The 27,289-nt window shown below is 42.8% G+C and overlaps 2 protein-coding genes across 14 annotated transcripts in view; both read right to left on the reverse strand.

The window, feature by feature from the left end:
• Positions 1–630: 630 nt before the first annotated feature.
• The window catches only part of LOC108627989 (tubulin polyglutamylase TTLL4), a 131,425-nt gene continuing 104,766 nt past the window's right edge, over positions 631–27,289 (reverse strand). For 3 of the 13 annotated variants that reach the window (XM_018029622.2, XM_026816122.1, XM_026816126.1), the window contains 2 exons: positions 3,485–3,541; positions 631–2,644 (listed from right to left, as the gene is read on the reverse strand). In XM_018029622.2, coding sequence (XP_017885111.1) covers positions 910–2,625 — 1,716 coding nt within the window. In that variant the 5' untranslated portion in view covers positions 2,626–2,644; positions 3,485–3,541 and the 3' untranslated portion in view covers positions 631–909. Of the gene's footprint in view, positions 2,645–3,476; positions 3,542–3,877; positions 3,897–11,183; positions 11,696–12,518; positions 12,797–15,733; positions 16,125–23,719; positions 24,700–27,289 lie in introns of those variants that run through there. The other 10 variants (XM_026816125.1, XM_026816123.1, XM_026816128.1 and 7 more) reach the window with 10 other exon arrangements.
• On the reverse strand, positions 6,068–7,871 carry LOC108627990 (enhancer of split mbeta protein). Its single transcript, XM_018029629.2, has one exon. It carries the CDS (start codon positions 7,657–7,659, stop codon positions 7,030–7,032), a length of 630 nt encoding a protein of 209 aa, XP_017885118.1. The 5' UTR covers positions 7,660–7,871; the 3' UTR covers positions 6,068–7,029.

Raw genomic sequence — 27,289 nt, forward strand, 5'->3', positions numbered from 1 at the left:
AGTAATAAGTTACTAGTTCAACATCTTTGTTTATTAAAAATGTTTTTTTATACGCAAGGCACAATAATTGATAAGAATAAAAATTCCTAACAATGCTTCCTATTAGTAATTGACTTTATCCATTACATTTTATGTACCTGCATTCGCTTAAACGTAGAGCTTTTACAACGAATTTTTAATAAGAACCAACTTTTTTCGACTACTCCGATTTTTGGCCAAAAATTATCGCTCTTCACTAAATTTTCTATTCTAGTCGTTACTTTCGCCTTACAACTAACACGCATTTTAAACTCGCTCTCTGTACCTCACATAAATATCATACACGTCGTAGCCTTCTTGAATAGAAGAAACGCTTTCTTTTCTGATTGATTTATCAATATGGCAGCAAACTGAAAATTTGTGCTCTTGTTTGATCCTGCAGTTGCTCTGTGACATTAAAAATGTAAACTAAAGAAGCTAAAATTATCGTCTTTTTACAAAGAAATTGAGCCATATACGCACGTAAAAGTAATAAATATTACAAAAAGAAAAATTCTACAAACCTCGTCTCCCTGGCTTCACGCGGAATATCCCGACCGACGATTAAAAAAAATTAGAGCAAAAAAAAGGTAGTGCGAGATGACCGTACGGTTTCAATCGTTGTAATGTGTTAATTTTATTAAGACACAAAATTCCATACATTAAAGTAAATTTGCACAACCGTGGGAAAGGCACCTGACGCGAACATCTATTTGACATCCTTATATGATCGTTCATATACAACACGGTGATATACAGTGTACAATATAGTATGTAAAAAAAAATGGAGAAGAAATGTATTTTCCTCGTTTATGTTCAAATTCATCTCAACGACGCGTTTCCTTAAAACGGTAACCGGTTAAAAAAAAAGAAGAAGGAGAACACAGTCACCTAATAGACCATTTGCTGCTCCAGATGGTACTTCTGCCGGCACAGTTTTTGCAATCTTATGATCCCGATCGATCTATTGTCCGCGTACTTCGTCTCCCACGCGTCGAACAGCATGTTGTAGTACCTCGGTACGTCGAAGTATTGCAGGTACTCGTAGCTGGTGGCAGTGGGGAAGATCTTCTCGAACCTGTCCAATTGCGTCAGCTCGTCCTCGTACGCAATCAAGTGTCGAACGTCGTCCGGCGTGAGATCCTTTATTATATCGTTCACATAATCCTCGCGCAGTCTCAGATTCGAGTACAACGATTGTTTCTGACGCTCCACGTAAGTCAGCGTAGATCTATGCAGCCTGTAATCCTGGGATACCATGTCCAATTGGTATTTCTGTGCCAATTTCCCAGCCTCCTCAGTAGATAAAGTGTTTGGCAGTTGATATCCGGCTATGTTGAATACAGATTTAATCAGTGGCCCCTTGATGGCGGTGTCCAGTGGCGAGGAAGACTGCAACGACGGGGAAATGTTCACCTCCAGCAACCAAGGCTTCAAATTCTCGTCCAGGAGAATGTCGAAGCCGAACAGTTCGTAACAACAATATCGCGAGGAGGTGTTGGCTCTGGTCAAAGATGTGATAGACGATTCCCCAGCTATCATAGTTTTCACGACAATGTCCTTCATGTTGGCCCACAATTTGGGAACGTTCACATCTTCTTTTTCGAGATACGTCCAAAGAGTCTTAAGCGCCCACTTGTGACCCGTGCACGAGTCCACGCAGTCGTTGCTGGTGTACGTGGAATTGGTCTTGTTGATGCTGTAATTGGTCAGGTGCATGAATCGATCACTGAGGTAGTTGATGTCGTCGTTGTATTTGACCGACGCGAACCGGACCAGCCCGTCCGGGTAAATGTAGATCTTCAACGGGTTGAAGCTGGTGACCAGCACGTAGAGACGCAGATCGAATTTAGCGCCGCTGATCAATCTCGGTCTGGACAGATACTGTTGCACGATCACCGCGCGTTTCTTTGGTATTTGGGACCAACGGTGGACCACCTTTATACCGGTGCCTCGTGCCGACGCCGGCGGTTTCACGATCCACTTCGCCTTGCTACCGAGCTTCTTCCACACTTGCCGGAAACAACTCAAATCGCGTGGCAACACGTACGTCCGCGGGACGAAACCGAACTCTTTCACCTCGTGCTTGACCATCATCCTGCTCAGGTTCAACCAGAGGCAATCCTTGCGGCCGATCTGGAAGGTGCCCGGGAAATGGTTGATCTTCTGCGAGTCCTTCAGCGCCCGGAAGCACATCGACTTCATGTGCTTGCCCCAGGTGCCGCACCACTCCTGGCACTTCTTCATCAACCGAAAACCTGAGTTGACCAAGGTACGACGTACGATTAATGGTGTGATCGTGCTCAAACGCCACTTCAGGTGTTTGGTTACTTCGTACGGCAGTAATGGGCCCTTGCAGTCGAACGACTGGAACGCGAGGTACGGCGGCACGTTTGAGAACAGGCTTCTCCTGAATGGCATCTTGCATCTCTTGTCGCCACTGGCACCGGTCAGCTGATCTATCGTCAGCGGCCGCCGATCTATGTCGACGAACGATAGAATCTCTTCCTCTTCGTCCTCGTTCTGGCCCTCGAGGTCACCGTCGTCGTCGATGCTGTTCTCGACGCTCGCGGCCTCGTCGTGGTGATTGTACCCGATCATGTCCATCCTGGACGGTCTGTAACATCTACCGTGAAACAGGTTTGTTGGCTTTAGTCGGATCGGCACGCGGCTAGAGTTACGCGCCGCGCGAAACTCCCGCGGATTAACCATCGTTTTCTCACTTTCGTCGTCTCGCGTCATTACTGTGGCATTCTCCAACCTACAAACGTCACCGGCTCGCACGTCGAGATACATCGATTGCGTGGATATCGAAAGTTCGTCTTTAAATTCGAATAAGAAAATATTCGTCGAATTTCAGTTTGAAGCAGCTAATTTTATATAAAAATCTCTGTTAATCGTATTTGAATTCTGAAGATACTTTTCGTGTATAATTAAAGAATCAGAAGTGCAGAAAAGAAGCAAAATTCTACGATCCGAGAAGAACGACTGGTTGGCAGGCAGCAAGTAATTAAAATGCAGTGAGCGAGGTTCCCATCGTAACAAGACAGTCCCAGAAGATAACACAACCGACTGATACAATTTTCGAAGACGAATACATGTAACGAATCAAGAAGAAGAAATCGTGGCCGATTTTCTTATGCTAAAAAGACGCTTGAAGATTAAACGATCGGATTTCACGGCACGCCACGGCATTGGTTCGGACAGGCGTCGCGTCGTCGTTACAATTTTTCCTTAAACGGTAGCAGTTCATAAAAACAGTTATCGATGCGTCCGGCCGTATTTAAACATCGGCCGCTTAATGAGCTATACCCGGACGAGAAAGTTATATTGGCCCGTAAATCGCGCGGAGTAATCGGTTATAATAATATCTTTAAAGGCTTTCACGCACGCGCTATTGGCCTGTTTCACCGAATTCTTCCCACAAACACGCGTCCGCGTCCACGTCACGTACTTACCTACCTACCTATTTAAATTATGTAAACGGCAGCTGTCAGCATTCTGTGAACGGTCCCGCGGCTACCTGTAACAGAGAACCGAAAGGATTTTGGCTGTCAATTCATGTGACGAAATACGTTCGTTAAATGATAAAGCTGAGCGATAAAGAGATAAGATGATATATGAGGATACGCCTGAGAAGCTTCTACTTCAGGATTTTTATACGATTTTTACTTCATGCATCCATAATTCATTTTATACGCAAGAACACGGAATTTGGATAATAAAATTCTCTGTTTCATTTCACGACACTAAATTTTATAATCGTACATTAAAGAGAAGGCTAAAAATTGCAGAATAATTTGAGGCGATGAAGTTAGATGGCTGGTAATAAAGAGAAGTCTTGGGAGGCACGACGTACATATAATAATTCACGGACACCTTGCATATCTTAATCGATCCAGGATGCCGCATAAAAAGTTTGCAATAACTTAATCAGTCTTCACTTCTTCCGTCGCGCGGGCCCATAAAATCGTCCAAAAACTGTAAAATACGCCGGGTCATAATCGAATTATCTTTGGTGAAATCGGTCGGAACGGAACCACCGGTGTACATCGATTCAAAGTTCCGGAATGAAGACGGACGACGCGCGCACCGGTCAATTAAAGTAACTCCTTAATGCCGTCGTGATAAGATCGGTACTTGGCTTCCAGTCAATGTCTCGCGTTCGATCGTCCATTATCGATCGATCGGAAGCGGAACACCGCGTGTAATAACAAAAAAACGTCGAAGAAAATCGTGCGAGGTAGGAATAAAAAGTAGCCGGTTCTCGTCGCACGGTTCAATTTACGTAAAAGCGGCGGGGCGTTTTGCTCGTCGCGGGAAAGCTTGTAAAAAAGTGCGAGAGAGTCTCGTTGATTGGTGCTTGATCGATAACCGATCGATATACATATACGCATAAAACTCCGATGATTGCTTGCAAATTCGACACGGCACGAATTTTTCGGCTCGGACGAAGAAAAACACAGCTGCTCATCGATTATTATCACGATTTTTAATTTGCCCCAATGATACGTAAATGCCTTTTGTGATATGTAATTTATAATGCGACACGCTCTAGAGACAGGTCCATAGGCGGTAAAATTTAATTTGGAATACTCCCGTTACGCGCTTGTTATAGCTATTATGACTTTCGATTTCACAGAATTCTACTCGTTTGCATAAAAATAAGTCCATTCGTGCCTCGAATTTTTTCATGCTCTTTCATTACTTATAATATTACGGGACGCACGTTTAAATTTCGTTAAACCCACCATTTTCGACACTACGATTTTCTTAATGAAGATGCTTTTTATTCGATGCTTTTTATTTAACCGTCAGGCGGTGGCCCCGAGAAGCGCATCAAATGTAATTTGATCTAATTTTTAGAAATAAATTGGCCAATACATAACGCGTTTAATTTAGACAGGCAATTTGCAAAACACAGCATTGCATAATTTGCGGTAATCAAGGATTCACTCCACCGGGAAGATTCGACACACGTGAACAGGAAAAAAAAAATTTCTCAATCTACCGTCATCAACGTAACGAGGACTGCTTAAAATTAATTTCGCGCGGTCAATCTTCCTCGCTCGTCTACGCGAGTGATCGCTAGAAGCATCCAGGCCGATTCGTGACGTACCCAAAAGCGAGGACCCTCTCGCAAACGTATCGTCGCTGGTCGCCTTTTATGGCGAAAGCATCGCTACCCTCTCGACGGTAGTACAAATTACCGGACACTTTTTACCAGCTTGCGAAATGGACCTCGGTGAGACGATTGATTGGTCCGCTTCGCGTGAAAGGTAGTGAATCAATAATCCGAAATTAGGTTATCACCGAAATCGCGTTTTTTCTCGCGCCGCTGATCACCCAAATTGATTTAACGTCGAGTGAAACAGGAGAGGGAGAGAGAGAGAGAGAGAGAGAGAGAGAGAGAGAGAGATACTTGAAGACATGCAACGTTAAAAAGATACTCTAATATTGATTCTGACCCTTTTTCTTGTTGTATACATATAGCAATTCATTATGAATTAAATCCATAATGATTTTATCATTTAAATGTACAATGTACGGCATAAAAGTTATCAGTAAATCATTAAACTACCATGATACATAAGCTTGATTAATATTTGCTCGCTGATATCGCGAATGGGTGAACCGAGCTCATATTTATGCATATTAATCACGCAGTCTTTCATTGGAATCAATGACGACAGGTACTGTTTAACATTTAACACTATTTTTAAGCTTCCCATGGAAGTGACTTTATTCCTGCGTTCCCTTTCTTCCATGTCGCTCTTTTTTCTCGCCGTTTGATGCGATGCCGCGATACTGGCTTGAAAATTGGAAATTAAAATGAAGTTCTCGCTCACCTTTGGGTGAAATTTATAGCGATCGATGACCGTAATTTAACCGATAAAATTTAATCCATTAAATTTCGTCTTGTCTGAAAATATTTATGTTTTCATTCTTATGGAATAGATTATTGTTGAGTCAGTGAACGGTTTCGAGTGTGAAGCAATAATGAATCAATGAAAAATCAAACGGTGGTGTGAAATGATCGTTTAGAAAATTCAAGGTTTTACATTTGGTTTTATTTAACAAATGAAATCGTAGATAACATTGTAATATAGGATTTGTAGTAAAAAGGCGATATGAATAAGAATGAATATCGTACATATACCCTACAGGTTGTACATTTCTAATTCAATGTTTCATACATACAGATTTTGAGAAGTACCGTTTTCAGAAAATGCACTATACACATAGTAAGTCGCATAAAAATAAATGAGTAAAAATTGATTTTAATTATCGAAAAGGAACGTATTACAATTATTATAACGTGTTACAACAATTTATTAGCGATTTAAGTAATAACTACAGAGGACATGTAACTCTTCTAACTAAACATAGAAATTTGTTCGTAGATACTAAATAATATGACATAATAAGAAATTAACTAACGATATAATTCTATGCTAAAGAATGATAGTGAAGAAATAAAGGAAAAGGAAATTTGAAACAATGCGTGTTTATTCAATGTTGCACAATGTACGATCAGTTCCTCAACAAAAAAAAAAGAATGGGAAAACATCGTGTATCTCTCGCCCACAAAACTGTCTTTTAAACATATAACAAGTTAAAGTCTATAATAATAGATAATAATCAATCTACTTTACGGGATTTATTTCAGGTACAAAATTGAACCCTATCACAGACGTGTCACTTAAAGCTTCGTCACCTATTTACAGTACCGTGAAATGAGAGAAAAATACATTATAGATAAGATTTCGTCGAGAGAAGTACCGGATACAATGAATTATTTTACAAAACGTTGTCGTTCTTATGATTATCGTTAACCGAACGCCCTGAATAGGACGGGGTCTAACAATTTTTCGAAACGTGGAAGACAATGATTCGTCGTTTTCCCTCCTATTCGCTGTTCGCCCGTGTCAGGACAGCTTCTTCACCAGGAAGGAACAGTTTTCTCCTCATTCACAATCTCCAAGGCAAATCATCTTTCGTCTTCACCCATCACCAGGGTCTCCAAACGGCGTTGTTCGACTCGGTGGACTCTCCCGAGGAACTGGCCACGCTGACAGGACTCTGCGGCGGCGTGTAAACGTTTTGCGGTACGGTGACCGTCACGTTGGTGGCCGGGCTGAGAGCTGGTGCCGTTTTACTCACGGTATTCACCGTCGTAGTTGCATTTCCAATCGGACTCGCGGCAGGCCCTTCGAGTCGTCTCAGGCAACCACCGAGGTGTCTCATCAACTGCGCGCCGGCGGCCGGGTGAACGGCAGCGGCCACGGGAGTCGACAGAAACGAAGACACTTCTTGCGCGCACTGGGTGAAACCGTCCCTGAATCTGTCCGCGTAGCTGTTCTCCGGCGTCAGGGTGAGCCTCCTCGCGGTTCTCAGCGTGTGAAGGTGGCGTACAGTCAGCTCGAGGATGTCAGCTTTCTCGAGTTTGGCCACGTTCTCGCCTTCAGCTTGCAACGCGGTCACCATCAGATCCTTCAATTCGTCCAGGCAACGGTTGATCCTGGCTCGCCTCTTCCTCTCCAGCATCGGCTTCATGACTTTCCTGTACTGGTAAGTCCTCGACACCGGCTCCTCGTACTCCATACCGCCGACCGGCGTGTAACTCGTCAACGGTGCCATAGATACGATTGTAGAAGAGATCGTTGCTCCTCACTTTCTGTCACTTGTCACCAAACGATGTCCCGTGTTTCAGGAACGGATCGGACTGATTTCTAAGCGTGAGCGTACAGTGCGTAAGCTTTAACTAGCGTGGTGAATGCGTTCTCGGAGTGCCGAGACTACTATGTATCGCTACCGTGTTCACGACGGTTCTGAGTTTCTGGTGGGGACCGACCGGCTACTTATACGTTCGTCCGGTTTTCCCCTCCAGAGTGTCCCATTCCGGCGCCCCTACCGCGTGGTTTGGGGACTCTTCTCCGGGGAGCAGGGTGTCGGCTACGTGGACAGAAGGGAACGGAAAGGGGGGAGACGCACGAGTGAACTCTGCAGCCCGTGCACGGAGCAGCCAGCCAGCCAGCCAGCAGCCGGAGCGTATCGTGGGAAGCTCGCGGGCCGAACAGTTCCCACAGATCGGGGGCCTGTTGGGCCCGCGCGCGCGGCGCGCAGGTTCCCTTTCGCGCGTCTCTCTCCGACCGACGTGCGTGCCCGTTTACGCGCGCGCTCGCTCGAGTGGCGCTGGGGGGCCCCTTCGTTGGTGCGCGCGGGAGAAGACCCTTTCGTGCACACCTGCACGCTTTCTGCCTCCGCGCGAGAAGAAAGGAGAGAAAGAGAGAGAACAGAGAGGATCTTCGTCGTTGCTTCTGCTTCTCTCCTACTACCACTGTTACCCTTGCTGGTACCTCGTGACGAAAGGGGGAGCAGGGGAATCCAGGGGAAAAAAGAAGCGGCGAGCACACGCCATGACGCGCGACCAGCACGAGGACGACCCGCGCGATCGGCTGCGATCCTCCAACGCTACTTCTTCCTCTCTCTTTCTCGCTACGCTCTTTTCCTGCTTGATTCCTTCTACTGCTTCTTCTTCGTCGTCTTCTTCTTCTTCTTCTTGCTGTTCCCGCCGTTTCTCGTGATCGTCGCTTTTGTTAGAGTCTGCGCTCTGTTACTCGCCGAGAATGATATCGTTCGCGATTTTATCAACACTCGTGACTGTCCCGATTCGTTGACGTCTTCGAAACGTAGAAGTGGCGTCGGAAGAAACATTCTATTCTCTAATACTTCATTTCTCAATATTCCGCATGAGCGATTTTATTTAAATGATCGACTAGTTCTGATATTTTTAAGATCACCCGTCATGCATAATACATTTAAGATTTTATATTTCCTGAGAGAAATCGCACGATCGCGTTTAGGCGGCGGTGCGTAGGATCGTGTGTTCGAGATACGTACTGGATCGTAAACATAAAATGGGACACAATATTTTTTTTTAATTGCCCGCGCTCATTTCTCAGAATGTTTTAACGAACGTCGTGTAATTATCGCGGAAACGGTCTTCGTCTATCATTCGCACGTTTGTACATGCGCAAGCTTATGTAGCTTCGAGTGATTAATAAGTTAGTACGGCTCGCGTTAATAAGCCGCGACCGCCAATAATTGGTAATACTGCATCGGAGGGGAAGAAAAATGTGGCTAATTTTTTGTTACTTTCACAAAAACGCTTTCGCCCTGGAGGGTAATTAAAGAATTCTCGTATCGGTACTCTTTTTTTTCTCGATCCGCTGCATCCTTTCGAGATGATAATTAAGTCGTCAAATCCCGTCGTAATAGTTCCTATATAATAATCATGCAGATGATTTCCTTTATGTAGAGTATAATATTCAGTGATGTCTGCTTTTAAAGAGTTCAGAGGAAGTAGGATGAAATAAAGAATCTTTTATAGGTATAAAAGATTCATCGATTTACTCCAAGTCACTCTGAAATATCAGAATTGCTATTCCTCAGTTGTATTAAAACATTTTAAACAGAAATCGAACCGTCTAAGTCTAAAGAATCAAGGACGCTAGTAAGTTGTATACCAACGCTAGAATACGAGGCACCAGCACGCGGCGCTTGTCAGTGCGATCGAGTCGCGCTTCAATTTTCGATAAGGAACGGGTTCTCAGTGCTTAGCTTTTTGCTCGTCGGGAGAACTAGGGGCCCGCTCGGTTTGACCGGTTTATCGGAATCCGGACCGCGCGGTGCATCGCCACGGCTAGGGAGAGCCACGACACTTGTTGATTCACTGGAATACACCACCGACACGAGGCACGTGCACGCACGTGTCGCCACCGTTCCTCCTCCTGGCACCCAACAGGACGCCGCTGAATCACGACTTGGCGATCGAGCGTCGCCTCGCGTCGCTGGACCAGTTTCTATTATACTCGATGTAGAACAATTGAAATAGTCACGCTTGTCCTCTTTCGAACCAGCACGGGAATATTTGGGTCGGGCTACTCTCGTATTTCACATTTTTAAATATGGGAAGATTAAACAAATAAATCCTTATGACTTCATGATTATTTTGTTCAGAAAAAATGGTCCAGCGTTTATATTAAGACGTCGCGCAGATGCAATGGAGAAATATTATATTTGATAATTTCACTCGATTCTAACATTATACGTAGATAAAAATGTGGAAAGAGAAATAATTTTTCAGTTTCGATCGGCACAGTATTTTTAATTGCCGATGAGTAATTGGAAGAATTCCATGTTGTAATCGGTCGCGCGGGTCGCAGAATAGTTGGCACCGGTCCAGACTCGTATACAACGATCAAACTCCAATTATTTCCATCCTCTCATTGACCATTTATCATCGAAAGAGAACCAGTTCCCTCTGGTACGAGGACGAGGCGCGTTTGGCATTAGAAAAGGGCCGAACCGGTTTTCAAGTTGCCGCGATCGACCGGATCGGCAGCCGATTTTTCGAATTAAGCGTACGATCTTAATGATCGGCGCGCGAGGGACACCCGAGGAGGGACTGGTTTCGCTTGCGGGACTTAACGAAGTGTTTAGCCCTTTTGGAAGCCGGTGAAGCCAAACACGGATCGGAGCGGGCCACGGCGCGACGCGTCTCGAGTATTTACGAGGCTTTGCCTCTAAACTGCGAGAGCGGAGATCGGCCGCGACGATCGTCGCCGCCGCTCGCGTCCGTCTATCGTTCGTTAAAGAATTCGCTTGTCGCCTTGGGTATACACTGCCTCTTAACTGCCGATCGGCTACGTTTTACGAGCGGCTGTGGCTCCGGGCCGAAGGCGAGCCTCCAGGTCCGAGTGATGTCTCTTTAAAGCAACAGCCTCGTCGCCGATAGGATCGGTTCGGAACCTCTTTCGACCCGAAACCGCTGATTATTCACCGATCGGTGGAACGGATCGCATTCGAGATTCTCTGTCCAGATATAGACGGTTCGCTTATAAAGAATTTATTCGACGCCCCGGTGTTATAATTATGGCCAGTGGCGGCTTGGACCATCGTCACTTCGGCTCACGTCTTTTTCTGTGTCGAATTAGATGTTATTGATGCATATTTTAAAATAGAGTTTACAAGGTTTAAATGTTGCGAAACGAAAATAATAATCACGCGTCGCAGTTTTATTTTGTCAATAATTGATAGCAAGTAGCACTGCCAAGCTATATGCATACACAAAAGTGAAGAAACATGTCAAGATTCGTTACCTTTCATCTGTGCGCCTATTTAAATAAATCCCACTACTACTCACAGGAGGAATGATGAAATTTCACAATGCCACAAAATTTGTACGATCGTCCGCATTCGCACTCCGCCTTCGATTCGCTGGTTACACTCCGATAAATAGCGAGACGCAGAAGAGAACTCTATTATCTATGACAGGCGGCGTGTTCGGATACAATAGCGGTGAAGTCGACACAATATATTTTCGCGACCGTTTTGGCATTGTGCCGCACTCCTCGGTTACGCTGAATTAATTTCGTCATTCGCGTACTGATGTGTCACGTACTTATTATTAATTTGCGTTCGCATCGATGCCCGCCTCGATCACCGTCGTAATTTTAACCCGACGAAATCCAGCGAACTAAGCAAGAACGCGGCTTTCATTTAACCGAGGGTCGGTGATTCATTTACAGGTGATAAATTTAAATAAAATCCGATGACAAACGCCTTAGTAATCTTCTGAATTTCAGACATACTTTAATACTTATACTCGATTCAATATGAGTTTAAGTGATTAATAAATGATTGCGAGTCATGATTCCTTATAACAATTCTAAGCAGGCGCACGTCTCGGTTTCTAGTATTCTTATGAAGACATGTTTCAATTGAGAGAGATCCAGCGAACGAGACTGATCACATTGAGAATTATAATTTCTTTTCCAGGTCGATTGACATAGGTAATGTCGCGGACGTCGAGAACGACTACATTAGCATGAGTTGTACCAGCACAGAGACCGGTAGGATAATTACACTGATTGCTCCGAGCCGGATGTAGTGGTGACTTGCGCAGCCGCGCGCACGCGACCGTGTGCCTGCTAAGCTTCTGCGAAACGAGCGTTATCCGCGATGGCACGCCGCTATCATCGAGATGTCGTACGGACTCCGTTTATCATTAATTGCATTAACAACTCTGATACTCTGTCGCATCGAATTTAGACCTGTTCGTCTTTGATTTCACCACGAACGTCCTTACACAGTTTCTACAAAATTCATTTTTAATGCTATTCTATTTTTGCAGTTTGTTTATTAAATGTTTATGAGTCAAGTATTGATCTACAAATGCAGAATTTAATTATGTGCATTTTAAGTATCTATCTGTAATTGCAAGTATAAACACAAATTAAATGAGAAATTGAATTTTATTCAAAGAACAGAATTAAGTACAAAGAAGCCTTGATTCATTCTCTGATGAAATTAAAACTGAAAAAGGATTTATAAAAACGATTTTTGAGACATATACTGCACATGCACGTAAGAGAGGATTGCGCAGAGGAGGTGGAGGGAGATGGAACGAGCGAGAAAGAGCCGGGGAGAGTTACCTGAGGGGATGCAATCAATATCGTCGAACGAAGCCAGTCCACGGACGAGCCATCGTACGCTTTCGGAGCATGTTTACGGAAAAAGCAGCGACGTGCAGACGCGTCGGGTTCCCCTCTCTCTCACGGCGGGCGAGATAATCAGGCCGGCACACGGAATCACGGGAGAGAAGGTGTAAAAGATGCCGGCAGCGGAGCAACGACGACGGCAACAGCAGCAGCAGCAGTTCAGCGACGCTAATTCGGAACGTGCTGCTGGTATACGAAACGCTTCCGCACTGTGCGCTCTCTCCCTCTTCTCCTCTCGATCCTCGGCACCGAAAACAGTTGTAGATCGCTCGGTCTCGCTCCCGTCCGCTTCGCAACCCGGCGCGGCGCTGTGAGGCGAGCAAGCGTCGTCCTCGTCGAACCCCCGGCAGCAAGGTTCGCCAAGGTGCGGTGCGGTGGTGTTCGCCGCAGTAGAATGGGCAGCCTCGCCTCCGAAATTCCTCCTCGCCTCGTATATACACTCCTTGGCTCGTGCTACGAGAAACGTGGGAAGATTCTCAGGCCTGGAAGCCCGGCGTTCCCCACCAGCGAGCGCAAACGGGAACACGCGTTGCGAACGGCACGGTGGACGTGGATATACGTGCACGCACGGTTCAATGAGTACACTATTGTTCACAAGTAAAGGGGGAGATGACGAAGAAAATTAGATAAATCAAAGTACACTCGCGTCGTGTCATCTTTTTGCCCCATTCCAATCGTTTCTTATTATTTACAAGACGAATGGTAAGGCGATTGTAGAAATGCATTTAGCGAAGCGACTGTTTAAGAGTGTTGATTTAATTTTTCTTGAGACGTCGATTTTGAGAGTGCCGGTATGGCTTGTGGACGTTAGTGTACACGCGCGACTCTTATTGTGGGAACACAGAGGCGTCGTGCACGTCTCTCTCGCTCTTTCTCTCTGTGCTCTCTGGGCCGCTCTTCCTGATCGCATTGTGCACCGAGCCGTGAGTCCTCTTTGTGCGGCAGAGGAGCCAACCTGGTCCCGGTAATGTAACCTTAGCGTGGCCCCATCGTCGCTTGTTGTGCACATAATACGAGGCTATTGTACCGAGCACGGGCCATATTGTTGCCCTCATCTCGGCCGGCACCCTGCCACCACGCCAATGCCACCGACGATCCTCTTTCCTTATTTCCTTCCTTCGCGATCTTCCTCTTCCCTCGTTCGAGTGCTTCGTCTCTTTCTTCGTTGACGTAGCTCTGAGTAAATCTGTGAGAGCGTCCAAGGGGATGTTCACGTTGCAGCACAAAACTTGGGTGGTTGTGCTCGCGTGATGGCTGCTCGTTCTTTTTTTTTCAACTCATTTCTGTATACACGGTATGCTAAAATTGCCGGTGCATGATGGGTATCTAATTAGCAGTGATTTTTTAGCAGGGTCTCTCGTGAGGTCAAGGCAAAGGGGGTAATCATGAAGGATACGCATAATGTGATTTAAATAATTGCCTTGGTTTAAGAAAGTAGTAATGGCAGAAAGAAGTCAGACACGAAAACAATTCTTATGTTACGTTCATTACTAAAATTTAAAAGTTCGCTTGAGACATAGTTTTAATTGAAATTCACGCAATGCAGTAGAGTTGGCATTCGTTTAAAAGAGTGTCAAAACTTCGTTACTTTAATGACTACTGCCAACACGCTACCTACTTCAGATACTGCGGCAAAGTTCTACAGTAGTATAGGTCTATATATGATTCTATCGATCACTATTCTTTTGAGTGCATTCACCTCTTGGTGCTATTTACTTTTTAGAAATTCAAGTATTTGTATAATTAATATTACGACGAAAAGCTTTACATAATATTTAAAATATTAATTAATTTACTAAAATAAAAAAAAGATTTTGAATTCATCTGGAACTATTTAAAAAAATAATTCTTTAATGTATAATACTTAAATATAAATCAGACGTCTGTAACGAATCGATTTTAACGAATACGTGTTTGAATGCAGCGTCGCATTAGCGTAGCGTGAATTGGCAGTCGTAATGAACCGCGAAAAATGTAAAGCAACCGTAACGAAACCACTTGACCCGATGCATCGTCCAACCTAACCCTTTCGACGTTAAGCCATACAGTCGATAACAATCGCACGCTTCCATCCAAGCATAGCCCAACTGACCTATTTGCCGTGACGCCTATAGGCGTTCATTGCACGCTATCCGATTCAAGTTTATACTGGGTGTAACATAGACGAGTGAACCAAAATTTTCCAGTGACCATTTTCAGCAAAAAATACTGCATAAAGAATGCTTCGCTCCTATTAATAATCGCTTAATGGGTGTCTAATTTAATCAAAATTGTTTTGTATTTCGTGAAACTGTGTATCAAGTAAACTGCCAGTAGACTGATAATTTATTAACCATCATCGACTTGCAGAAGAGAACTGCTTGCAGCCTGCAAGTTAATCTCAATGCAAACAAATCTCATCACATAAGGACAAGGTTCTTTGCATCGCGACATGCGGGTGCTATTATAATTCCGGCTACACTGGTACTCATAAAATTCCTTTCAAAGCGAAGACTTCATTCCATTCCCATCTTATCACGTTCGAACAAGCTGAATTCAAACAAAGTGTATATTTTGAAGTAATTCCAATATCTCAGTTTTTATCAAAAATAAGTCCTGCATAAAAGCTACTACTTAGTATTTAATTAAATAGTCGCAAGTATTCGAGTAATTGCTGAAATTACCAATCAGATAATTTCTTAATCATTTTCCTGTTCAAAAAACGGAAATTGGAGTCATTAACGAGGAAAGATAGAAAGATATCTTCAAATTAACATTACACAGTCAGAGAAAGATACATTAATTGAAAGTAGCATTATACGTGATACGATATTCATTGATCTGTTCGAATCCGTGACAAAGAAGTTCTACCTGTGTTACGTTCATTTATTGTTAAATTATTGAATGTATAATTATTGAAAAAATGGTGCGAACAGATAGGACAAAAAGTTCGAATTCCGTTCGAATTGCCCGATGCTTAATGGAGTGTAGATTTTACGTAAGCCTGGACAGATTGTTGTTGGCAGGTTGTACGCGTGTTACGACGACTTAAACGAGACTCGCTCTCTCGTTCTCTCTCTCTCTCTCTCTCTCTCTCTCTCTTCCCTTCTGATTAATTGGTCTCGTGCGACTAGGTCTCTCGTTACGTAAAGCTTTAAACTCGGCCTTACCTCTCAATCTGGCGGAGGTGAAAGTCACCGCGTTGGCCGTCGAACAAGCGAATTCGTCGAAATCGACCGGGCGGACAAGCGGATAGCTGGTTGATAATTAAATCGAGATACGCCGTCGTTGTGTCCCGTGCAAGTTGACCGGTTCGACGAATTAAAAATCCAGCTTGTCGCGCGACCGCGGCGCACATCAAAGGACTCGTGATCCCACCGTTACGAGCCGTACCCAGTCGTGATGAAGACGTTTCACCAGGTAACGGGTATCCATCCGCGGTGAAATCGTCGTTAGAAGTTGAACGTCGCAAGAAGATGCAGGAGAAACCTGGCCGGCGATTATTTGTAATTTGTACTTTTTTCAATTACCATTTAGAAGAGTCGTGCGCCGTTCATTTTCCTAAAAAATTTTTCGTTTCAAAATTATAATATCAGATGCAATAAATAGATGAGAGACTTCAAAGTTACGCCGAAACGATTAAAGGGTTACATTCCAAAACAGTCATCAAAATTCTTCGAGCCACTCGACCGAACAAAGGAGCACCGACGCCAATCAATTCTACCACGAATGAAACTCTATCTAACGATCTGATCTTTTCTACAGACCACGGATTAATATCAAGGCTGATGGAAGTGAATCGTCGAATCTCGGGCTCACGTATTTTCAAATGAAGGGGATCGCGAGTTGAGAATAAACACCCATTAACAGTACGGAGTTCTAGCCCCTTCTTATTTCTACAGGTGTTGCTACGCGATCTACGGTGTTAACTTCGCCTCGCCGAGTAGACACAGAATCCGTTCGGCTTAATGCACCATTACAGAACACGCGGACGAATCAGAAACGCCGATCTCCGACACCCGCACGGTTTCCGAGTCATTAATTCAACGCGGTAATGAAATCGATGAAAAAAAACAGTGCCGTAAGAAATAACAACGGAATGCTTCATGGGATCATCTGATTTTGTGGTTCTCGTCGCCATTCCCGTTCCCGCGTTTCTTTACGACTTTAGAGGAAGAACTGAATTCAGCAGGATTGCAATTTTTCCACGAGTAACCGCTGCCTTTTTTGTGTAATTAATGTGGACCGTTAGTGTGTAATGTAATGTTCAAAAGATAAATTATCTTAGTGTATTTCTCGTGGTTAATTAATATTTCGAAATAGGATTTTCCTGCAATTCATGAAAAATCGCTATTAAACATTACACAAAAAAATTATAAATTCATGACACTTTTGTGAAAAAAATCATAAGATTTACCCGGAATTATGGTGAATCGTTAGCATTATATTTACGCAGTTTCCTTAAGAAAATGGGAGACGGAGAGATGCAATTTTCGCGGTTCGCATTTTTCGCCGTGGCCGATGCCCGCGTACCGTTATTTTCTTGATAATCGTGTCTCATCATTCTCTTCCCGGCCCGGTTCCCTCTCACCGGTTTCGGAGCAGACACCTGCTTCGCGTACACATCTACTCGATTTAACGTCGATGTTGACTGAAAGGCTACTCGTGCAACGGTCCCCTGCCGAGCTCCGCGTGCTTCAGTCTTTATTTTTAACTCTTCTGTCTTGCGCGATAAGCCGGCTTTCCACAGCCGTAACCGAAAAATGGTCGCGCGCAAACGAGAAAACGATGCTTGATAGAAAAAACGAATTACAAACGTGTTCGATTATAATCCGATTCGAAACTAGCACAAGATCACAAGATTGATAAAGTCAGATCTGAACCGATAAGCTTGTGTCACATTAAAGGATTCCATAACTTTTTTAAACTCAATAACATTTGTTTTAATAAATACAACAAAATTTAATGAAATAAGCAATTAGTATTCCATGTAAAATTGACTTAACATAACAAATTGCGATGGATACGATTATAGTGTCATGTAATAGATCACGAAAAGGTGACACCAATTAATGATTGGATCGGATCTCGTTAATCTGACCACCCCTTAACCGAGAATCAAACGCCGGTGATCCGGCGGGAGATTAATTAATTGCAAATTGAACGCGATCGAGACTCGCGGTAAGAATGGAAAGACTGTGGATAATATTGAAATGCAGATAGGGATGATGTTGAAAAAAGTCGTCCTTCGACGGGGATAGGGCGGAAATCTCGTAGAGAGGCGAGGTTTTATTTCACCGGCTGGCCGCTGATCGGTGAACTCAAACGAGACGGGGGACTAATTAACAACCGCTACCGGTTAAACGCAAAGGAGCACTCCGGCTGTAGGCGCAATCATTCTACGATAAACGATATTTCTCCCTTTTTCGAACAGGCGGCGCCGTGTTTTTTGCTTAAACGTATAAGCCGACACCGGCTCTGGCCCGACTCCACCCTTGCCTCCACCCATCGTGTCCATTAGCGTTTCGAGTCTTAATTATACCGCCGTTTTCTTCCTTAGTTTCCCATTAAAGGAATAGCCACGCCGTCGAACGACAGTCGTAAGTTATAACACGGATTCGGCGATAATTCCTTAAAGAATGTCTCTTTCTGGGACGAGATAAAGCGTAGATCTTTTTTAAGGAACTTTCCGAAGGAGGAAGGTAGCTGAGATAATGGGAAATCTTCTCTGAAAATCTAATATTATAAATTGTCTAATGCATTTCATTGTGTCCTTTTTCCCAAATCCTAATTCCAATTCAAAGTTAATGAAATTCATTAAAAATCGTTAAGAAACACTGTCACAGATTCAAAAGAGGAAATAATAAAAAATGTGCGATTGCCTGAATTATGTGAAACTGCATGTGATGGAATGGTCAAAGGGCGATCTAACCCGGAGCAAATCGTTTAACGCCCCCCTAGCGCAGGGTGTGCTGCCGGGTGCGTCCTCGAAATTAGGCCCGAATCACGACACACTCCCTTTCTCCCTTTCTCGTTCGGAGATTGCTCGTTTGCACAGGGTAGCCGTGTTCGTCCTCGTTCCGACGCACAGGTGGTGTGTCTCCGTTCGTGGGAACCGGTCGATCGGAGTCTTCCCGTGTTGAAAACCCGACCGGGGCCACGTGAAGAAGAAGGGTCCCCCTTGGACGTCGATCCACCCCGTGGCGACGTAGGGCCAGAAAAGCTGCGCAAGTGTTGTGTGTCGTAGCCACCCTGAATCGGGGCCCCATTCTTCTCCGGCTCGTTAGGGGCTTCGCCTCCTTTTGCCGGCGTGCCATGGCCGTAGAATGGGGAGGGACGCGTTCAGGGCATCATCTCACAATCAGTACTGTACAAGGGATCCCGAAAGCTGTGCGTGCTGTTCGTGTGCTGCTCGTGTGCTGCGCTTTACGCCTGCCACGATCCGGCTGTCGTTCGACCTCCTCTTGCCCGGATCATACTTAACCCACCCTCTCTGACTACGCCAGGCACACAGTATTGGAGCCACGAATGTGTTCACAATAGACGTATGAAATCGTCATATTACGGAAATTGACGGATGGAACAATTTAATAAATATTTTTTCCATCATATAACAAAATGTATTTATGAATTAGAATGGAATTAAATATTCTTTCGAGACAAAAGAAATAAAGCAGAAAGATAAATTATTACCCTTTTATATATTCATGCGTATGCATAAAATTATATTATATGCTTGATAAAAAAATTTACAATCCAGACGGCGAAATACTGATTGGCAGTTGAAACGTTACTGTGTGTCGTGTTAATTAACAAAGTCGTAAACGGATTATACGTGAATACGATTAAGGATTCAGGAAACGTAAACAGGCACGACAGTCTGCGTGGTAGCCGAGACGAATTTATTATTGGGAGTTTTCGCAACTGGAACTACTGGACGATTGAAACGTGTTCGGGATTGCGAGACGGGATGCATCGATCTCACGTACTTATCGTAATTCACAAATATTATACCCTGCGCCCGAATCCAGAATTTCCATCGCTGTATTTGTGTCATTGCCTTTTTACCGTATGATTTGTACGATTGAGGTACGGGGCCCGAACCGAAGTCACCATTTATGGTAAATTTGGCAAGTGAAAACGTAACATTTGCAGCCGGCCAGTTATTTGCATACATACATTGTACGCCTTGTAACGACGTGCAGAGCAATAAGCATTTTCTTGTTTAATTGACGTGGTTGAGAAAAGCATTCGCAAAATTGCACTGACATTTTCGTTAAGTAATGTGAATGCACGTCTTCTGAATATTACATCACAGGGTGTTTATTTATGGTTTATTTATGGCTTTCAGTCAATTTGTTCTGAACAGAATTAATATAATTTATGCAGAATCCGAAATTGTGCAGAATATATATGAAATATAATACAAGATCTTACATGAAAGGATAAAAATAATATTATTGAAGAATTTTTGTATTAGACGAATGTATGTATTATTTATAATACTTTACAAGATGCAATGACTGCATCGTCAGTGATGATTATCAGAAAAGTGGTAGAAAAAAAAGAAGCGAACTATTGAATGTTCAATATCGTACCATAATTGCCATTATTATACAAAATTTTCAAGAAAGACTTTTACTTCTTAGTGTACTTCCGCAAGTACAAGGCCCAAGGTACATAAAAGTAATTTTCAATTTATGGCAGTCATTACGCAGCAATGAGCGATTATATACATCGTTATTAACTTTATTCGAATTTTGGATGGCGACATATTCTTCATTTTTCAGATGCACTGCACGATCCGCGGTTAAAATGAATATTCAATTTTATGGATGTTATTAAAGAAATGTTTTAAAACTCATCTTCCACAATGTTGTAAAAGTTTCATCCGGTCTGTTTCGGTCACGTAACAAATTTCCTATCACTTCTGAATTTTTAAAACTGATAATTCTGTAAACATATTCATTACTATTGTAATAAATTTCGTTTTGAGTTCATATCGTAATATATTCACGTTTGCATTTCTAAAATTGATTAATAATTAAAAATATGTATGCAAATGACGAGAATTCAACTAAGGCTAAAGGGATGCGCGCCGAGAAATTAGCAATCACTCAACTCAGATTGTAATGACTGAGTCTCGCGACGCCCCGGGCTATAACGCGACCGTTTAAAAGGATCGATAAAATCAGCGAAAAAAATTAATATGCGCGTCTCGTGAAATTTTCAACGTACAAGACGTTACAATGTGAAACCCGATCTCGAAGCGTGTGCACGAAGCGGCCCCGGGAAGATTTATGCACGGCTGCTTAAATGAATGCTCTCCGATGGACGGTTGTAAGCTCTCTCTTATGAACATAAAGTTTGAAAACGATTTCATTTCGAACAGGTATATACCGATTTTGTGAAACCTTCATAACATGCTATAAATAATTTCCAATTTATCAGTCGAAGAACTGGAGAGTCAATGAGAAATTGTTCTTAATTTATCTATCAACGTGTAATCATTGCCAATTTCTCATAAGCTGTAGTGAATGATTTCTACGAATTTGATTTGCAAATTCTAATGATTCGTCCTCTGCAAAACTTCGTCATCTTAAACGAACCCTCTCGGAAAGCCACGCCAGTTTCGACTAGTCATCCAGAAACGAACTAACATAAGACCCGAGCGAACCAGGAACCAGAAAGTGAGAAAAGATGACCGAAAAACGAAGACAGGAAAGAGACTATTAAAGAGAGATTATCGGCGTATCAAAGCGGCCCGCACACACAGCTCAGACGGATCTGTGAGTAATCCCGTGCATCGAGTCGGTCGGATTTCACGGGACGTCTCCGTGGATGGGTTATTAGAATATCGTGGGGGCTGGATCGAAAGAAAGTTCGGACAGTCGGAAGAACGGATTCCAGGCATCGCATCGCGTCGCGTCGCGTCGCATCGCCGGGAATCCGGTTGGTCACGCATCCTGTCCGCGCCACGGTGGTTTCCTTTTGTCAGGCAAATTGACGATGCGAGCCGCGACACGTCCTCCAACGGCCTCGAGAAAACAACACATGCCTTCACACCGCGGTTTCCCATAGCCCTGCGGTGTGGCCATTGTCCACGAGGCACGAGGTTGCCTCGCCTCGCCTTTTCTACTTACTCGCTCGCTCGCTTCGATCGCGCCCCGTTCCCTTCCGCTTTCGACCCCTTCCACGCCTTTTTCCACCTCGTCCTTGTCCTCTCCTTGCCCCCTCGCTTATCATTACACGTAGACATTACTTCTTCTTTCTTCTCCTCCTTCTCGCTCCTGCTGTTGCTTTTGCTCGAGGTTGATGCACGTACCACGAGCCACTCTCTACGGAACGGGCTACCGATGTTCCGTGAATTACAACAAGCCGTCCGGTCGCTTTGAATGCGATCGATGATTTATTGTTATCGAGGAACGTTTTGTAGAGAACATCATATTCGACATAAAAAGTGTTGTTACAAAGAAACGAGATACTCAATAAAATAAATTGAAATTACTGATTTTATGTGTTGCAGCAAAAAGTAGGTTAATTACAGATTTCGAATAAATTGAATTAGAATGAACATTAACTGAAGGATAACGGTACAGCATTACTTCTTTGAAAAATAAATTAAATGCCTCGCTTGCGTGATCTCTACTTTTAGATTTCGGTAGAAGAATAATAAAAACGACAGAGGGAGAAGGAGACACAAATCTATTTAGATAAACATCTCTCGCGTGGACTCTATTATCCATGGCATTTCTCGTATTTCCGTCTCGTGTCATCATGACGTGAATGCAAAATATTTTCCTCCTGCTGAAATGCTTTACATCCTTGCGTCAACGCAATCTCCATAGTTCTTTACTGCTTATTTCGAATCCAATATCTGGGGACGATAAAAATCGATTTACGTATCCTCGAATCATACTCTTCTGAAATCGAATTGCAGCCAGGCTTTTTGAGAAGTGTGTGAGGTCCCATAAAATGTCATTGGCGGTCGTCGAAAAACTTGTTACTTACCACCGATTCACGGTCGCATTAATATTTATAGGATCGGTGCTCCGGACGTAAAAACCGTTCGCCACGGATCACGAACCGGGAGGAGACGAGGGGATCTCTTTCCGTTCGCGCAGGGGAGAAAAAACTCGATCCCGAGAAGCTGCGGAAAAGGAGGAATCGTCCGTGGGCGTGTTCGTCGATCGGTAGAGAACCGCGCGATTAACCGGCGACTTTTTGCCCGTCCGATAAATCGAAAATCAAACACCTCGGGAACGTGTCTGTGGGAACCGATTGTTCACCGTGCATAAACGCGTTTTCCGTGTCCAACAAGAAACACCGCGGTCTCTCACGAAGCCAGGTTATCTCTGTGAATGAAGCCGGATCCCTCTCGAGCAAAAACTGCACGGCGAATCGTTTATTTGCTCAGCGTAATAAAATCGTACAATCACTAGCTGGTATTTTAATTGCGTACGGTATCAATGATTTTTAGTACGCCTATAAAAAAATAATATGTTGACCTATGAATGATGGATCGGGCGACGGATAGATGTTATAAGGAATATTAATGGTAATATGAATTCTATTATCATACTGATTCAACTTGATGTCAACAAGTCGCTCAAGGATCGGTTCAATGAAATCGTCGACGACGCGTGTTTCTTAAAAATCGAAAAGCCATGAAAGGGTTACGACGCGACGACGATTCCTCGAAACATGAACGTTACGGGTATATAAAATAAAAATGCTACGAGGCGTATAGGTATGCGCGTCGTGTGGTCCCGGGACTGATTGATATTCCCGGTGCAAGTCCCAGAAATTCGTGAGAACAATTCCGGGCCGGGTGAGTACTTGCAAAAGTAGGCGCTTGCGTCGACCTTAGAAAGCTTTGGAGAAATCGTGGAAATTGTTTGCGTAGAACAGAAGATTTCTGTGAATGGTACCAGTCGGAATTTAATTTAAAAATTTCTGGAAAAATTCTGGTTAAATATCTCAATCCTAGCTATTTTTTATTTCAATATATGAAAATTCTTTCTTATTCTTTTCTTAAGTCTTTCTTTATTTTTCTTCTTTTTAATATCCAGCTTGATACACGGTTTCCAATATTTGAAAATCGTCTTTGGAAATTGAATTTCGATATTTAATTGGTGAAAACAAGGATACAATTATTTTAGCTATAAAGTCGAGTACACGTGGTTTCTTGTATCCTTTTACGAATATTCGATTGGTCGCTTCCATCTCGATCTACAATTACCGTCACTATTACCAACCGGTCGGTGGTGGCCTTCCAATTATTGTAATTCGGCCCGATATAACCCGATACTGACAATTACACGGAATTAATAATAATCGCGTGATTAATGCTGCCCGACACAAAATGATAAAGCAGAGTAGTACGAACTTTCGTGCGCGACGATAATTACGTAGGTGAAAGCTACTGCACGGCTTTTTCGGGCGAGAACAGCTGTTGATGTAAACAAATTGGTCGTAATCCGTACTTTGTATACCGCGGTTGTTTTCTCAGGTATAGAAACACCGATTAATGGACATCAAAGTATTGACAAAATTTCTGTAAAACACGACAGGTGAAAATTCACTGAATATAATAACATCTCTAATAATGATTATTCAAACATGCTGAATGATTTTTATTCAATAGACCATTCCTCCGATTTCAGTACTGGAATTATTTGACGTTATAAAAACCGTTAATTACAGTTTCCTGTTCCTTTATGCGATACAACGGAAAGAAGAACAGGAAAATGGAAGAAGAAAAGAACGGAAAAAGCCGCGTTCGCGTTCCGGTGAAACGGGCTTTTTTGCTGGACGCGGCGAACGCGTAAGTGGCTTTTAATCGTGAGGTAAATGGTGAATTATTAAAGTGGTCGCATGACCGGTCAGAGCCCCACGAGGAAGTCCCCATCCAGGCTGATAGAAATTTCTATTCACGTGCTACGTGATTGGAATCACGAGGGCCGTCTACATGACGTATGCCGTCGACGATCAGCGGTTGCGCGACACGTGACTCACACACAGCCATCCTGAAAATCACGGCCTCCAACGACCTTCTGCACTAGTTTCCAACACCCGTCGTCCGTGTGCTTGCACTGCGTGCTTCTCCTATTGCTCGCTTTGCGTCCGCATGTACCTGCTCAGAGAATAAACTACAAATTTTCTGTCTTAACTTGACTTTTTCCGATCGTCAAGTATTCTACAATTATGTCCTATTATGTTTTCAAAAAGATTATAGTGTCATTATTTTATTTTCTTCATTTTCATGTAAATACCGTTTATCGTCATCAATGAAATTAAAATCGCATTTGATACTTGTTTCTAATTAACGTTAATAGTATCACGCTTTATTATAAGAAGATAAAGGGTATAAAATTCGCCTATGCCTCTTTTGATGAACAATCGCATTTCACGAGATCTGTTATTCTCCTCCAACTCAGAATTCATAATTCGACCTGTTACTGATTTATCATTGAACTCCAACAGAAATCCCGTGGCGTTTCTCTTCCACCTCTCCAGAATCACATCTATTAGCGTCATTATCGCCAGCGTGATACCACATATTATAATACAAAAAAGAACTCACGGTTGATTCAACGGTTTAGAACTATTTAAAGTATTCGAGTAGAGCTGGGGCAATGGACGTTGCACCGAAATTAGAAAAGCTCTTGCAGTTAATATAATATTTTAATGCTTATATACATGTTCATACTGCGACACATCATGTACAATCATTCATGCATGCACACAGATACCAAACATTCACACTGTCGAGCGGACACATCGAATTCTATTTCTAATATGAGGGAAAACGAAATTTTTGCCGTTCCGGCAGGGGAACAGCTGGATTTTGCCAGTACCAATAAAGTGTCGATTAATTACCGATTACGAGTTAGAAGAAAATTCCATACGACATTTCTTGCAGGAAATAGCAATACATACGACTTTTATTTGAAGCATTTTTCGAAATCTTGAAGAAAGATAATATGTATATCATATGGCTTCGAGGGATCGCATTGATTCTGTCGAGACGCGCGTGGTCGGCGCATGTCGTGCGTCGCTGGAAACGGAGTAAAAACTAGCGACGACGAGGCAATTACTGAGAGCGTTAATTTTTCTACGGTGCAATTTTGCTCGCGATACCGGTCGCCCTACTCGTGTTCCGCGACGCTCCGTGAAATTGATGATTATCAGTAGCGGCTGATGCGATGAGCTTGATTAAAGGAACTACGGGACATAGTTTATAGCAGCAGCACTCGTTGGTGGTCTTTGATCCGGTTATTCTAACTCACTTCCATGGACTGTTGCAAATTCCTGATTTTGTGCAAAATGAATCGCTTAGATTTAAAATGTTAATTAACGCAACTGCGTGTGAAGCAGAATTTATAGTAATATTTATTCAAGACGTTTCTAAGAATCCTGGATTATACAAGAAGCCTGGTTCGAGCAGGTGGAAGAATTTCTTCAGTCGTTTAATCCAAAGGACACACGATTACAAAAGTTATTTGCGTAATTATTCTCGTTGCGTTAATTGACGATATCTTTATTACAAAAAATATTCTTACGAGAATATGCTGGTATAATTATTCAATCAACAACCATAAAATTTTGCCTTCAGTAGGCAAGGACGACTGGTAATTATTAAATAAACGTAACGAGTATACACGCAGTGTACGATGATGTTATTAAAATACTTTTCTACTTTGGCACTGATTTACTTGTATACAGCGCTCATTCTTCGAAGGTTTTCTTAAGATCAGTAAATAATGAATTATTTCAAACAATCTCATTGATTCAGTTTGTTTAAACAATTGTTATAATGATTTGCACGTATTTATCAGTGCGACAGGATAATGAATTATTATCAAGGATGACACTGGCGAAAGGAATTTGTTGCCGTACAAGTCGCAGAAGACTTGGATTGAAGAAAATTAAATCATGACGATAAAATTGATAAGGAGCAAATAAAATGTCACTTAACGCGGGAAGATCGAAGCTGAAATCGCGCAATGTCATCCGCGGCGTATTAATTCGCGACTCTGCTACCTACACTCTTCCCTGGCTGGGGCAAAAATCAAGGATAATGATCGTCGTTTCTTACACGTTGTACGCCTTCCGATCGTTGAGATCGACTGACGAAGCGATATTTCCTTCAATGATTCGATGAATTCGCTCAGATTGATATATTGTTTTAATAATCGTCGCTCGGCGACGCCGACTATTTTGCGTTCGCACAATTAACGTTATTAATTTATGAATTATTAATTTATGAATTATTTATTATATCAAAAAATACGCATATCATATACCAGACTATAAAAAGTTGTTTGAAGAAACTCCTTTTTTTTTGCTAACTAAAATTAATGTTTAAGTATGCATTAACACGTAACGAAGATTTTTTAAGTACATCTATCTACAGCTTGTGGCTGTAAATACTTCCCTTATCAATGGCAGACTGTAAAAAATTGTTCCATTTTTTGGGTTACGAACGCCCGGTCTATAATAAATGTATGCAAGGGCAAGCTGTTATTATTTAAGGATGTATTGGCTATACAGTCAATCCCAAAAGTTTATGTACCTTAGAAAAATGCATTTCCTATAATTAAAAAGAAATCAGACGTCGGAAGAATAATGCTAATAATAAATAGCTAAGTGATAAAAAGTATAGAAGGAGATATCCAATTAAGTATTGACGCTGACGAAAATTTTTTTTTTCAAAATTGCGA

Source organism: Ceratina calcarata, unplaced genomic scaffold, assembly GCF_001652005.2.
Source record: "Ceratina calcarata isolate Rehan_Ccalc_2016 unplaced genomic scaffold, ASM165200v1 scaffold49.2, whole genome shotgun sequence".
NCBI lineage: Eukaryota > Metazoa > Arthropoda > Insecta > Hymenoptera > Apidae > Ceratina > Ceratina calcarata.

What these genes read in the sequence shown, in the direction of transcription:
- LOC108627990 (XM_018029629.2), bottom strand. Translation starts at nt 7,659, where the DNA reads ATGGCACCGTTGACGAGTTACACGCCGGTCGGCGGTATGGAGTACGAG.